The sequence below is a fragment of the Glycine soja genome, chromosome 18 (assembly GCF_004193775.1).
Source record: "Glycine soja cultivar W05 chromosome 18, ASM419377v2, whole genome shotgun sequence".
NCBI classification, from domain to species: Eukaryota; Viridiplantae; Streptophyta; class Magnoliopsida; order Fabales; family Fabaceae; genus Glycine; species Glycine soja.
In genome coordinates this window covers 10,223,375-10,239,041 of record NC_041019.1, presented here as the reverse complement: position 1 = coordinate 10,239,041, position 15,667 = coordinate 10,223,375, and the positions used below count along the sequence as shown (strand labels likewise).

General features: G+C 35.4%; 1 protein-coding gene across 2 annotated transcripts; it reads left to right on the top strand.

The window, feature by feature from the left end:
- Positions 1-276: 276 nt before the first annotated feature.
- Positions 277-15,123, top strand: LOC114396536 (ataxin-2 homolog). 2 transcript variants are annotated; one of them, XM_028358559.1, is made up of 11 exons: positions 277-611; positions 1,497-1,618; positions 1,716-1,906; positions 11,281-11,362; positions 11,460-11,496; positions 12,003-12,262; positions 12,750-12,989; positions 13,150-13,251; positions 13,396-13,446; positions 13,833-13,914; positions 14,616-15,123. In XM_028358559.1, exons 1-11 carry the CDS (start codon positions 422-424, stop codon positions 14,783-14,785), a joined length of 1,527 nt encoding a protein of 508 aa, XP_028214360.1. In that variant the 5' UTR covers positions 277-421; the 3' UTR covers positions 14,786-15,123. The 2 variants fall into 2 exon arrangements, with proteins under 2 accessions (XP_028214360.1, XP_028214361.1); XM_028358560.1 differs by having other exon boundaries at positions 280-611; positions 1,716-1,867.
- The last annotated feature ends 544 nt before the right edge of the window (positions 15,124-15,667 follow it).

Below are 15,667 nucleotides of genomic sequence, written 5' to 3'. Positions count from 1 at the left end.
TATCTCCCTAAAAGAAGTAAAAGAAATTCAAATTTCAAAAGTCCAAACATCTGAGATATTCTTTAATGCTTTTCAAGATAACTTTATTTTCTTTAAACAGATGAAAAAAATTGAATGAAAATAAAAAATTATTAAAGATTAGCGATTTACTTGGTAGATATTTCATTTGTAGCAAAAGTACATATTTACTTAACATAATAAATACATAAATTATTATCAAGTAATACAACAACAAACCCGTGCATATCACACGGGTCACAATTCTAGTTCTAGTATAAGAAACAACACCGTAGGCTTGTTGTGTATCGTGCTCGCTCTTTGTCATAACGAAACTCGTTTTTGCAATTGCCAGATCTCTTCATTCAATTACAACAGCAGAAGAAACAGAAGCTTCTAGAGAGAAAGAAATAGGGAATTGAAGATGGGTTGCAGAAACAGGGACTCAATCACAGAGAATCACACTTCGTCATCATCATCTTCTTCTGATTCACTCAGTGAAGCCTTGCTTTTCACCACCATGTGCATCGTTGGCCACCCCGTCGATGTTCACGTTAAGGATGGCTCTGTCTATTCTGGAATCTTCCACACTGCTTCTGTTCACGCCGACTACGGTTCACTTCCTTTCTCTCTCGTTGATTTCTTCACACTTCTTTTTTCTGAGAAATTCGGTTTTTTCTTTTTTTTTTGTGTAGATTCCCTTGTAGGCTCAAAAGGGTTGTGAGAAATTTCGTGTTTTGGGAAATTCCCATTGCCCTGCTTGAACAATCACGCACAATTTTCATCTGGGGTGGCTTTCTTTGTCTTTGATTTGTTTTTGCTAAAGCATTAATCATAGATCCTGAGACTGTCGATAGTTTTTAGCTTCAATTGTTTTGTGGGGCACTTTTTAGCTGAGAAAATCTGAGGGATTGGATTAGTAATTATTTCTTATAATTGCATTTGTTTTAGGTTTTAAATTATTCATTTGTTTACTATAGATGTTTCCGTTTTTTAGTCCCCGTACGAGTAAAATGGTTATCCTTATAATGCATAAACGTTAAGTTTGATCCTACCAAACATAATAGAGAAAACTTTCTAACGGTATAAAACCGTTATAAAAATTTTCCGACGGTAAAAACCACAACAAAAAACTATGTAGGAATTAAAACTTATCATTTTCTAATATAGGGACCGAAACTTAAAATGAGGACAACTATAGAGACTGAGTGAATAGTGTAACCTTTGTTTTACTATTGGATCTAGGGGTTACTGAATGGACTTGTTTAACTCTTGGGAGTAAGAAATACATTGGATTCATCTTGTCTATTATTTATATGGACTGATTAAAATGGGTGATCAGATAAGTCAGACCTAGTTGTTAACCCTGTACCAAAAAAAAGACCTAGTTGTTAATATTTTTAATTATTGAGTTTTGGCAGAAAACCTCATTTAAATTTTAGTGAACATCTTTGGTATAAGTAAATTCATAGCATTTCTTTGTTTTGTGTTATGTCTAGGTATTGTTTTGAAGAAAGCAAGGATGACCAAGAAGGGAAAGGGCAACAATAATGTCGGAAATGAGGGCTACGTGGATACATTAGTGATTCTATCCTGTGATCTTGTGCAAGTTGTAGCTAAGGTAAGAGACTCAGACCATGCAATGTATCTTATGAGTTCAAACATATTTTAATTAGAATGTAACTATGTGCTTAATGTACATGTTGCTTTGTGCATAGGGAGTAATGCTTCATGCAGATGTTGTTGGTGGAAACATAACTGGTGACGATGAGGAAGCAGTTGCGCATAATGTTTGTTCCGAGAGTCTAACGTGTGAGGTAGAGAATCATACAGGGCCTTTGATGGACACAAAACAGGTTAATCACTCAAGGTACTATGATATCTTCTATTTTGGAGGGCAGCACCTTAGGTGCCTTGTATTTTCTTTCAACCAGTACCCCTGGTACTGTTAAGTTTATCTAATAATATATATTTTCTGCCTTCCAAAAAAAAAAAAAAAACTATGATATCTGCTATCAAATTCATTTGCATGCATTGAGAGTTGTGTGTTAAGTATACTTAAGTTACTTTATTACTGACCTCCAGCAGAAGCATTCACTGTATATTCTTTGCTTGCCAATTGCCATCTTATCTTTTGGTTTTATACTTTATCAATGCAGAAAAAAATCCCATCATGCACACACATCCTGGCATGCCATTGTTGAGTAATTTTTTCTATAAATTTTTTTATTTAAATAAGTGGGTGCTTTTCTGTCATTTGCTAATTTCCAATAGTTGCAACCTAAGTTAATGTGTTCAAATGCTCTCACAACTTGAATTTGCTGGTTGCTCAAGTATTCACTATCTTATTTAGCTAACAAAATATGTATAATTTTTGTTAAACACCAGTTTATCTCTTTCTCCTTTGGCTCGGGCCTAAATTTGTATTCTTCATGTAACCTGTTTATTATGAATATGATGATCATGAAGCTTTGTCCATTTACAAACTCCGGTAACTGGTTAACTCTTTTTTTTTTTTTTACTTTTATCGAGTTATGAAAGCTTAGGATTCAAAGCTTATCTAGAAAATGGAAAAATAATGTCAGATAAGGCTACAAAAGGAAATAAGAGTGTCAGGTGGCTTGTGTCCCACAGGCTTGTATGTGATGAATTTTTTGTGCATCAGCTTTAGTCCTGCATACTTAACATGATAAAGATTGGCATAAGTAGCTTACTGCCGGTATTAGTAGCGGGGGCTTAAGCATCTCAGTCCTTTGATTTGGACTTGTTCAAGCTACAATACTACATTGTTAAGTGATAGTTGGGGTGTTACCAAATGGTATTAGGGCATGATTTTATCATGATATGTGCAGGGTTTTAAATAGCACGCTATAGTGGCATAGCAGTGCAGAGCGACCCCCACCTGCTGCAGGGGATGCCATAGCAGAGTGGTTGGTAGTGGTTGTAGCAGACCAGATAGCTGGATGAATAGTGTCACTGTGTTGATTCCAAAAAAAAGCCCTTTGAATAGAGACATTAGGGCTTTCGGGGAGGGGAGATAGCTATTTGGTGGGATTTCAATTCCCAAAAATGAAATCTACAGTAGTGAAAATGATAAAGAAGACTTTTATTTGACTTTTGTTGGTATTTACTTGCTGAGACACCTATGACTTTTTATTGTCAATTATGAATTATGAATGTCAATTATTGAGTAATTTTTATCCTTTTTGAGAACTTATATTTGTATAGTATATATTTACTTTATATAAAGTGGATAACAATTTCAAAATAACTGCTATCCAGTTATTCACTATCATGCTATAGTGTTTTTGGGTCTGTCTGCGCCGCTATCTGGTATTTAAAACACTGGATATGTGGGTTATACATATTGAGGACACTTTCCAAGAGGGATGGACTTTTAAGTCGGATCTCCATTTTGCTTTTAAAGAAAGTTTGCTGAATAATGTATTTCATGATAGAACAAAGGAAACTAGAATCATATAAAAAAACTCTTCTCTCATTCTCACCATAAAAATTAAAAAATATAAATTGTTATACAGTATAGACATATAGAAATGTAGAAAGTGGTTTCCTAATTTAACTGCATCATACTTCAATTGAATCAATAGTTTACTGGATTGAAAACAATTTTCAGTAGAAACTATGTTTATAATCTTCATAGGCAGATGGCATTCCCACCTTAATTGTGGTCACCCTTGCCCACCTTAGTTGTGGTGGGTAGCTGTGGGCAGAAGAGGAGTTTGTTGAAGTCCGCCATGGACAAAAGGGGGCTGTTGAATTCCCACATTGGCTAGAGATAGATAGAGTATATAAGTGGGAAGCAATCCTTACCTTACAAAAATGACGCCATATGCCCGTTCTGCAGAAATAATGAAGAGGATGCAACACACTTATTCTTCAGTTGTGATAAAATTATGGTGCTTTGGTGGGAATCAATGTCTTGGATAAACATGGTGGGAGTATTCCCGCAGAGTCCGAGACATCATTTCCTCCAACATTCCTTCTGCAGGTTGTCTGGTATTTGGTTGCAGTGCTGGCAGATTTGGTGGATCTCCCTAACATGGTGTATTTGGTACCACAGAAATAGGATTGTGTTCTCAAATGACAGTTTCAATGATAACAAATTTCTTTTGCTCAGCAAAAATATATATGATATATTAATATGGAGTACCAGTGGTACTAAAATTACAATATATTTGGGGCCAGCTGGTTCCTATGTTTACTGATAGGACCCAAGCCAGCACCACAGCACCCAGCTATGTAACACCCTACTACAAAAATCCATCCCCTTACTCCTAGGCTAGGTACAGAAACCTAATGTTAGATTAGTAGCCCATTGGTTAAAATGTACTGTAAAGTCTTTGTTGTTGGACTTGAGCCATGACCAAAGTAGTAGTAAGGCATCATCCATGACTTTGCTACTGTTGAAACATTGGTTTTGGAAGACTGTTTTATTCCTTTGTTGCCAAATTGTCCACGTTACTGCAACCCACCAGCACTTCCACCTTGTAGACTTTGTGTTACCAACAAGCTGATGCCCATGCTGCAAAAAGTGATCCCTTGGATTTTGTGGAAGTGCAGTCACTACTCCGATCCAAGATAATGATTCCCACCATAGAGGTAGGGTCTTACTGCAGTTAAAGAACAAGTGGGCAGCATCCTCCTCATGATTGCAGCAGAAAGGGCACATGGTGTCGCTCAGCACCACTTGTCAATGATAACAAATTGATGGAGGATGCTCTATTTTTCTGTTGGACATGGCTAAAAAACCTGGAAAAAGGATTTGGCACACCTTTCCACTACTGGTCCAGTAACATCAGGGATGAATTTTGTAATGGGGGGGGGGGGGGGGGGGATTAGTATATCGATACTGGGTAGTATTGTGCCAAACTTACAGTCAGACTTATGGTTACTTAATTATTGCTATATAGCTTGTATTAGGGCACCATATTTCTGCATTTTTTGGTGCTGATTTGTATATACAACAGTACGCCTTGTACTGCTTTTCTAATATATTAGTACTTTTGCTGATAATAATAAAAAAAAATCCTCACCTTACAAGCTGGTTTTGTATGGTTGAGTTAGGCTCATAATCCACATTATAACTATGGCTTTTGGTTATTTTTCTAATTTACATAATTGCAATTGTAGTATATAATTATATATTATATATGATATGATACATGATAACAACTCTTAAGATTTTTCACATTGAAACAAAAATATCAATCCAAATTCATTAAATCATTAGAAATAGAGGATGCATGGCTGATCCCAAAAACAAAAAAAAAACCCCCCTTATTCAGCATTAAGAATATGTTGATGCAATTCAGCATGAAGAATATGTTGATGCAATTTTGGAAGGACTACCACAGGACTATGCTCCGGTCGTCTCTGTTATTGAGAGCAAGTTCGAGACTCCTCCAATCACAGAGATCGAAGCACTGCTACTCACACGAGTCACAATCCAATCGATTTAGCAAGAAATCGTTCTCTCCCTCAGTGAATTACACTCAATCGTATACGATTCAAATTCACATGATCATGGTGGTTATGCGCGCAGAAATGCCGGTTGCAGTAGCTACTCTGATTGCAGCAGCAATGGTGGTGGCCACTGTGGTGGTGGTTCTGGTCGAGCTCGCAAAGGTCGGTTTGCTAATTTTCAATGTCAGATCTGTCTCAAATATGGTCATACTGCCAATATCTGTTATTACAGATCTGACACCACCTATCAGCCTCATGAATCTCTGGTGTTGTATGATTCTGCTACACTGCAACCTGTGCAGTATAGTAGCTCACAGTCACAGGCTAATTCTAAAATTTAGCAAACACTAAGAGTCAGAAACTCAGAATCAACCTGCTTCTACTCAAGCTACTCCTAGTGCAATGCTAGCTAACTCTCAAGACAATGCTAATTTAATGTGGATCCTGACTCGGGAGCTTCATTCCATGTAACTGGAGAACCACAAAATATTCATCAGCTTGGTCACTTTGATGGACCAGATCAGATTTATATTTGGTAGTTGTGAAGGTTTAAAAAATCTTGGTTCTGGTTGTTCTTCTTTTAAGTCCCCTTCCCCACTAATCCTATTTTTCCTCTTTATCTTCATAACTTGTTACATGTTCCCTCAATCACTAAAAATTTGTTAGGTGTCAATAAATTTGCCAAAGATAATGGAGTTTATGTTGAATTATTTCCTCACTTTTGCACTGTTAAATCACTGGCAACCAATGAAGTCTTACATCAAGGCGTTGTTGGTAGTGATGGCCTCTATTCACTTCATAATCTCAAGCTTCAAGAGTCTTCTGCTTCACAGCCTTCATTGAGAGTTCCTGTTTCCTTTACAGAAACAGTTTCTGATTCTTCATGTTCTACTGTAAATACAAATTCTGATGTCTCAAATCAGTCAATTTCTAGTACTCTGTGGCATGCTAGGTTAGCCACCCTAATGCTCATGTATTGAGACTTGTCTTGAATCATTCTAAGATAAATCCATCAAATAAAATTATGGATTTTTGTTCAGCTTGTTGTGTAGGGAAGTCTCATAGACTTCCCTCTTCTATGTCTGAAACTGTTTACTCTACACCTTTGGAATTAATCTTTAGTGATCTTTGGAGACCATCACATATTCCTTCAACAAATGACTATTTGGATTATGTTTCATTTGTTGATGCTTTTTCTAGGTTTACCTGGATCTATCCCTTAAAACTTAAATCTGAAACTTTCACTGTGTTTCAAAATTTTAAATTCCTTGTTGAGCTTCAGTTTAATACTAAAATTAAAAGTATTCAAACTGATTTGGTCACTCATTACAACATCTGGTCTAGCAACCTTAGCATAGGTTTTAGCATGTAGCTGTGGTTTGGATCTTAGATTAATTCTACACATTAGTCTTATCTATGTAGCCTGAACTTGGTTCCTAGCATGACTTCATTAAGTCTGTCTTGGATCCAATTCTCTGGTTTCCTATATGTTTTATCGGTACCTCTGGTACTCAATTAATATATATATATTATTCTTTGCTGATCAAAAAAAAAAATTCAAACTGATTTGGGGAAGGGGGGGGGGGGGGGGTACAGACCCTTTACTTCATTTTTTACCACTCATGGTATTACACAATTACACATAGGCTCATTTGCTCTCATACTCACATCAAGATGGTGTAGTTGAGAGGAAACACAGACACATAACTAAATTGGGCTTAACTTTACTTCACAATGCTTCTCTTCCCTTAAAGTTTTGGGACTTTGCCTTTAGCACTGTTGTGTACTTAATGAACTTTGATGTCCCTTATACTGTCCTATATAAACAATCCCCTGATTATAATTTTCTAAAAACCTTTGGGTGTGCTTGCTTTCCATTTTGAAGGCCTTATCAAAATCACAAATTAGACTTCAGATCTCAATAGTGTGTTTTCTTGGGATACTCTAATTCTCACAAAGACTATCAATATTTGTTCCCCCTCAGGTTGCATTTTCATTTCAAAGGATGTAGTTTTTAATGAGAATAGGTTTCCCTATTTTGAACTATTTCCTCAGTCCTCAAATTCCATGTCCTCTGCTCCTCAGTATTTTAGTTTTATCCCTACCTTCCCCACTTTAACTCAAACACCACCTAATGCACCTATTCCAAACACTGTTTCTTACCCAATTCCCACTCCCTTACATAGTGACCCACCCTCAAACACTGCTTCTGAACCTAGTTCTGTTGCTTCTCCAGTTAACTCTTCTGCATTTTCTGATCATAGTAATCAGCAATCTGTTGAATCAGAAAATCTGTCTCAGCAACAACTACAAGTTGTCTCTGTTCCTATGTCTAATGAATCCAATAACAGATCTGCTGTTCCTTCTAATCATTCTCCTATTCTCCATCAATCTGATCCTCCTACTTGGTCTAATAATTCTTCTTCTGAATCTGAACATCAATCACCCTCTAGACCTCCTAATGTGCACCCTATGCAAACAAGATCCACATCTGGTTTTCATAACCCAAGAATTCATCCTTCACCCTTTTTGACTCATTGTGAGCCTAGAGGTGTCAAACAAGCAATGGCTGATCCTAATTGGCTGTCTGCTATGCAGCTGGAATACAATGCTTTGATAAATAATCATACGTGGGATCTTGTTCCCTTACCCCCTAACAGGAAAGCAGTTGGTTGCAAGTGGGTATTTCAAGTGAAGGAAAATGCAGATGGGACAATTAATAAATACAAGGCTCGGTTGGTAGCCAGGGGTTTCATCAAGTACATGGCTTTGATTTTCATGAAACTTTTCCCCCTGTTGTTAAACCTATCCCAATCAGAATTATAATCACTCTTGCTTTAACTAACATCTGGGATTTATTCCAATTGGATGTTAATAATGTCTTTCTCAATGGCATTCTTGAGGAAACAGTGTACATGGTTCTGTCACCAGGATTTGAGAGCTCAGACAAGTCCTTAGTTTGCAAACTGAATAAAGCTCTTTATGGCTTAAAGCAAACACCTCAACAGTGGTTTGACAAACTTAAAACTACCCTTATTCAGCTTGGATTCAGTTCAAGTAAATGTGATCCTTCATTGTTCAGTTACAAACACAACTCTCACATTGTTTACCTATTGGTTTATGTTGATGACAACACTTCTGTTTCTTTCATTCCACAACTTACTCACTACATTGTAGTTTTTCCCTAAAACAGCTTGGGAAGCTTGATTATTTTCTAGGTATTGAAATTAATTATCTACATGACAAGACTGTGCTTATGACTCAAAGCAATTACATAAGGAATCTATTACACAAGACAAAAATAGTTTCAACCTATATCATATCTTATGACTTCAACTTGTAAATTTTCAAAATCTGATTGACCTATTTCAGGATCCTACACTCTATAAATCAGTCATTGGAGCATTACAATATGCTACTCTTACCTGACTAGAAATTAGCTACGTTGTGTGTCAATTAATATCTTAAGGGAATTATTTCTTATGGTTTTCATATGAAAACAGCTTCTGTGGATAAATCGTTGTCTGTTTTAACCATGTGTGATGCTGATTGGGCCTCTGATGTAAATGAGAAAATGTCAACGTCTGGCTCTGCAATTTTTCTTGGTCCCAATCTTATATCTTGGTGGTCCTGCAAGCAACAAGTCACTACAAGGTCTAGTATTGAGGTTGAGTACAGAAGCTTGGCACAGTCCTCAACAGAACTCACCTGGGTTGGTTCAAGCTCTATTGAAGTAGTTGGATGTCCATTTTTCTCCTCCAATTCTGCTCTGTGATAATCAAAGTGTTGTTGCTATAGCACATAATCCTGTCTTCCACTCTCAGGCTAAGCATATGGAAATTGCTGTTTTCTTTGTTCGTGAACAATGGTTGTCCAAGCAACTGCTCTGGATCAACGGGCAAGCCGCTTTCTCCTAATCGCTTTGAGTTTCTTAGGGGAAAACTCAATGTGAAGGATTTCACTTGTAGAAATTCTCGCCCTTGAGTTTGAGGGGGGTATTACGTTATATATGTAAATAACCAGTTATTCAATTCAATTGGAATCAGTTAATGAATCTGTTAGGTTGGTTAGTGTAGGTATTAACTGTTAACCAACTATTAACAATTAGTTACAGCTGTACTGAGAGCTTATATAACCTCAATCTGTAACCCTTTCTCATTTAAGCAATGAATAAACATTATGCTTCATTTTTATCTCTAAATTCTCTCTGAATTTCTCTCACTCTCCCGAGGACTGGACATCTGTTGGTGGGGTCCAATAGTGGCCTAATCGCGGGTGGTGTGATTAGCCCAACAACAATCACTAAGATAGGCTTTAATACCATCTTAGAATGTAGGTTATGGGCCTAAGTCCTAACTTAAACTTACAAAACTAACTTGTAAGGTAAAGGTTGTCCCCCACTTAATACTTTAATTTGGCCATACCACTAGTTGATGTGGGATCTCCAATAAACCAAAAATAGAAGTTGTCCTCTTTATGGATGATTTCAAGAAAGGAATGAGATTGATACTATTCCTATTTATAGACAATAGAAGTTGATTTATGGTAACAATGATTTATAATTTTTTTTTTTTTAGTAATGTCTAACAACCATGTTCTTAATTTGGATTTGAAAAATGCAACTATATACTTAGTATGTTTTATGAATTTGTATACATATCTAAATGTGCTTCTCACATGCATCATATCCTATATATTTTTAGAATAATCATATATAGCCATGTCATATTGTATGGTATGAAGTATGATTCCAATTTGTTAACAATCTTAATCATGGTAGTCAGAAATCAGAATCATGTCCCAACTCGTATCGCACGATTCTCGCTTCTGGCATATGCCTGGGCATGTTCATCCATGCTCAGAATTGGTAGAATCTCCACTGGAATCAATGAGTTTTTCGAGTTCACGTGGGTCACATTTTTGTGTGCTAACTTTCAGAAATAGATGAAGTTTTTTTCAGTTTTGTGCTTCTAAAAACCGACGCCCATAAACCGAAGCCCAAAAACCAACTTATTTGTGACCCCAACTCTGATAATTGAGAGAGAAAAAATCAAGGAAAACACCTTTGAAGGCATTGCTGCATGTTCTTCAACCTTGCATGAATTCTGCATCGTCTCTAAACCATGACCAAAACTGCTGCAGAAACCACAGCAACCAGAGCTCTTTTCCACCAGTTCCAGAGCTCTTCTTTGCCACATTCGAGGTCATCTCTGACTCTCTGTTTTGTTCCTCTGTCTGTGGCTATGCTCATGTGGTTCACTGGTGGAAAAGGAAGAAATGAGGATATCTTGAGTGATTATGATTTTAATTTGGATAATCTATTTTAGAGGTGTAGCCTAGGTGTTAATGTCTTCTGTCCTGTACTAGGAGTAGGCACTCGGCAGTAGGAACTACTGCAGTATGTTAAGTGTTGTTTGTCATTTATGACTTATGAGTTCTGTATTGAGTTTTAGTCATTGACTTTCCTATTCTTCTTATGAATCTATGATTATGAATTTAAGCTTAATTAAGTATTTGATTTGTGTTATAATTGTTTGTTCACTTATTTATACTATGGATGAATATATAAGAATTTATTTGCATATATATTAATTTTATAAATCTTGTAGAATCTTACGTTTTGAGTTATGATTTCACGTTTTTACAATTCTGCGACTCCTTTCCAAGTCGGAATAGAATCTTGAGTTTGACTACCCTGATCTTAATACAAGAATTTGTTGACTAGAAAGTGATTTAAAAATACAGATTTATGACAGTATTTTATTTCATTTTTGGTTTCTGCCAACTGTTCTTTGACAGACAAGCCGGAGACGACAAGTCAAACTCAAACGGGAAAACTGATAACTGCGGAGAGAAGTCTGAGTTTGTTAATGAAAAAACTGTATGTTGACATATGCATAGCTAGTAACTCTAATCAGGAATTCTGCACATTTTGATGGTTTGAATTTTTTAATTCTAAAGTCTTTGGTTTTTCACAGGATGAAAAGATTCAAAGCCTCAATTCAAGCCATGAAAGTGAGTTAGATCTCTCCGATATCTACTGCATGTAAAATTATGCATATCCACTGTATATCGAAATGGCATAAGTGCATAACTACTAATGATTGTGGATATTTGTCAGTTTGTACACTTCACTGCTTCAGCAATTTGTATGTAAAATGATGCACAATAACTGATAAGGCATGTCAGTTTGTTATCTGATATCAAGATATATATTTAAGAACTTTTATGTGTATGGGCATCCTTTGTTATCCTGATATGAATATACCCTTTTTACAAAGCTGTGGTTACAGAAAATAAAATTTTATCTTCGTCTATTTTTCGTATAATATTATACATAATATTACCTCTCTTTTCTATCTGGTTAACCAACACCTGTTCAATCTAATTTGAGCTATGGCCTGTGGTCACTAACCTTAAATACTTAAATCCCCTAAATCCCCTATTCCCTGCACAAGATGAGAATATTGCTTTCATAATTCTGTGTTTCCTTATTTAATTCTCTTGTACTTATATTACAGCCGATACATCGCTAGGCCAAGAGGTAGCTGTTGAGCATGGAAGTACAGATAGGACATCAATTCCTTCTGATAATGGATTACTCTGCAACAACACCCCTGCATCTGTTAAGGCCAGTGATCGGAATAGTGAAAGGTCTACTTCTGCAGACTCTGTCTCTACAAATTTAACCCAAGGTGTGGATCTCATCCAAGATTCACAGCCAGCAAGATCCAATGAAATATCTGTTCCAAGGGGTACAGGTTCTACTAGAAATGCTAAGGTAAATAAATCAGTTTAACTTAAATCAAACAGCTCCTGATAAGATGTAGGTTTGTGTTGTGTCGGATTGGGGGGGTGGGGTGAGGGAGGGAGGGGGTTCTTATCATTGCACAGCATATTAGATACATATGTGTATCTTATTTGATGCATTTTATTAACTGAATATCATTTTGGAAGCTTACTGTCGTCAATATGGATCATCATCAGGTCTTCACATATCATATCAATTCATCTCCCAAGTACTCTCTTAGCTACACTATTCCTAAACATTTTTGACTTCGTTATCCATTATCTTTTCATGTTTTGCTCCTTATATATGTCATCCACCATTTTAAAATCCTATATTGATTTAAATTTTCAAAAGATTTTAGTTTGGTTTACCAAACAGCATAATAGAATAGCTAGTGCCAAGTTTAAAATAATATGATAATTTCTTTTAATCGATGTTGATATACTTTTAACAATTTCTTCTTGTGGCATTCTCTTAGGAATTTAAGCTCAATCCAGCTGCCAAAACCTTCTCTCCATCTTTTGTGAATCCCATGCCAGCAACTTCGGCTGCAAACATGGTATACATACCAAATAGCTCTCCTCCAGTACCTGTTACTATTCAACCTGAAGTTGGATTCAATACTTTTGCTTCTCGGCCATCAATGCCTGTTAAGGTTTCACAGTATAGTAATTTGACGGTGGGAAATGGTGGCAGTGGCTCTCAATTTTCGCAACCTGTACGTATTAATAAATTTGCTGATATTTTGTCTCTCATGTGCATCCATGCCTGCTTGAACTTGTGTATTTGATGCCAAATGTCATAAATGCTGGAACAATCTAAAATCATATAATACTCAGTACTCATTCTAGTTATTTTGTCAATTTCTTTGGCAACAGATTGTTGGACATGTGGCGCATAGAGCCCAACCTCTACGATATGCTACACATTACAGTCCTGTTTTGTCTGAACCTGCTTATATGCAACCAAGCTCTCCTGCTGTACGTACAAAAAGATCATATGTTCCATATATTTAATTTCAGTTTTCTTTTGTAAATTACAATTATTGGTTTAGGAGATTACCGGTATTTTCTGAACTGAAAAATCAGCCACAAGCAAAATATGATCTTTTGTTCTGAATGCAGGTTATGGTTGGACGTTCCCCCCAGTTAGTCTATGTTCAGCCAGTTTCCCATGTAAGATAGGATGCCCTATAATTTTTAGTTTGGCAATCTCTTCAATTTGTCTTGATAAAAGAAAGTTTAAGCCAAAATTTGAAGAAATTAATTTTGTAGAAGATTTAAAAATTAAGGAATTCTCATTGGATAACAAGAGTGCTGCAGCTTTTCAACTATACAACGGATCCTTAAAGGGGACGTGACTTCTAAGAAAATGGATGGCTGTGCTTGTATCTTAATATGTGCCTAATTGAATCAAGAGATAATTGCTACACTTGCTATAAATTTTATATTTATATGGTCAATCAGATCAAATTATAAGCATTTTTTTCCCGCTTGAAATGTTTATTATAATATTTGACCATCATTAGCTTAGTCTTTTTACATTTTACTTGTCATTGTAGGATTTGATTCATGGAACGACGGCTGTCCCACCAGTCTCAGCTCGCCCTCTGATGAATCATGTACAATTTCCAAAGCAGCAGGGTAAAAACTTAATGCTTGTTGAGATATGCGGTCAAAGATTCCAGAAATCATCTTTATTACTGTCATGTATATAAATTCTTTAGTTACACGGTCAATGAATAACAAACACATTTTGACATGACCTCATTAATATCTTTATATTTTTATGGGGTTTTACTAATGAGTTTCCTAAGTGCAGTTATTAAGTTTTAAAAATAAAAAGTATTTGAAGAAAAGTACAACATTTAATATATTGGAAACTTAACAAGCTTTTAGTTTTCAATTAATACTTTTTGTTTTCTAATCCTGAACAAGTGTCCTAAGGACACTCCTTAACATTTGCCTTTTTGTTACCATAGCATGTAGTAATTGAAGCTATGCTTATGCTAGAACTGCATATAATCCTGTTTGGATAAATTTCTCCGTAAATACTTACAAGAGAAGACAAAATGAATTGAGTTTCTTCTGTAAGCTAAAATCAATTTATGCACTTTACTTTTATAAAAGTTCTCTCATTTAATTTCTCCAGAAGCTGAAGTGCACAAGTTTATGTTAGTTTGTGAAAAGAAGTTTAATTCATTTTATCTTTTTATTTTCTTTTTCTATAAGTACTTATGGAGAAGTTTATCCCAACAGGACACGTTTCCAATGATTTTGGCATCCAAATTGAAAAATATAGATTACATTTCTTTTGTGATAATAGTTATATTTTCCAAAAGCAGGAGGAACAATTGGTCCAGCAATGCCGGTTTGTGTGCCCCCTCCTGTCTTAACAAGTGGACATCAGCCCTTTACACTTCAAAGCCACATTCCTCTTCTGCAACCTGGCTTTCCTGTCTCTCGACCTATTTCCGTCCCAGGACCAAATGGTTTCTATGGCACCAAGTTTTAGTGAAATTTTTATTCAGATTCTGGTGTTAATATCTCTTTCTTAGTTAAGGCTCATTCTTCTTTTCTTTTCTTTCTAATAGATTATGCTATAAAAATTTTGTCTTCTCTTATTTGTGAGAACTGAGTGTACAGTGGCTTTCAGCTGGTAAAATTTGTTATTGGGAAGTTTTTGGGAGTCCTCATCTGAAGATAAGTTTTTGGGAACCTTTCAAGAGTTGATATTGTATGTTTGACAATTAATCTTGAATGAGTTCGTTATACACATTAAGCATATTGAATGTAGATCTTCCCATTATTTATTTATAATGATCGCTGACAAACTGATGTATTACCCATATATATCACACAGCACCTCTCTTCATAGTTTAGTTACTGATTTTGTCAATATTGTATATTAATTCTTTAGAATTATTTTTAAAATTATTGGAATATTATTCTCTCAATCTTATTTTACTTTATTAATACATTCTTACTTAAATAGTAACTTTTTGGCTGGTGAGTTTTTCTATTTTCATGGGAATTTAAGAAATTAATATATTCTGGTAAAAAAAATACTACCTTTCAGTCTTATTTATAAGAAATAAGTCCTATTTATAAGATCAGAGGTGCTATTTATTCTCATCAGCTACTCCTTTTCCTTTTTAATCTGAAATATATACGTTGTCATCAATATTCTACAAAATAATCATTAATTACTTAAAAGCATAAGTAACTTTCATGTAATTTTTTACAATTATTAAAGCATTCTCCATAAATATTTTCACAGATACTTTTTTTTAATGTCGTTAACAATATTTTAAATCTTGCGAAAATTTCTCTTTTTTTTTTAAATATGTGAATTATTAAAATTAAAATATACTCTAAATAGGCATTAGAATAATTT

Coding starts and splice junctions, on each gene's coding strand:
- LOC114396536 (XM_028358559.1), top strand. CDS start 422: ATGGGTTGCAGAAACAGGGACTCAATCACAGAGAATCACACTTCGTCA. Junction 1,619..1,715: donor TTGTGCAAGTTGTAGCTAAG/GTAAGAGACTCA, acceptor CTTTGTGCATAG/GGAGTAATGCTTCATGCAGA. Junction 11,363..11,459: donor AGTTTGTTAATGAAAAAACT/GTATGTTGACAT, acceptor GGTTTTTCACAG/GATGAAAAGATTCAAAGCCT.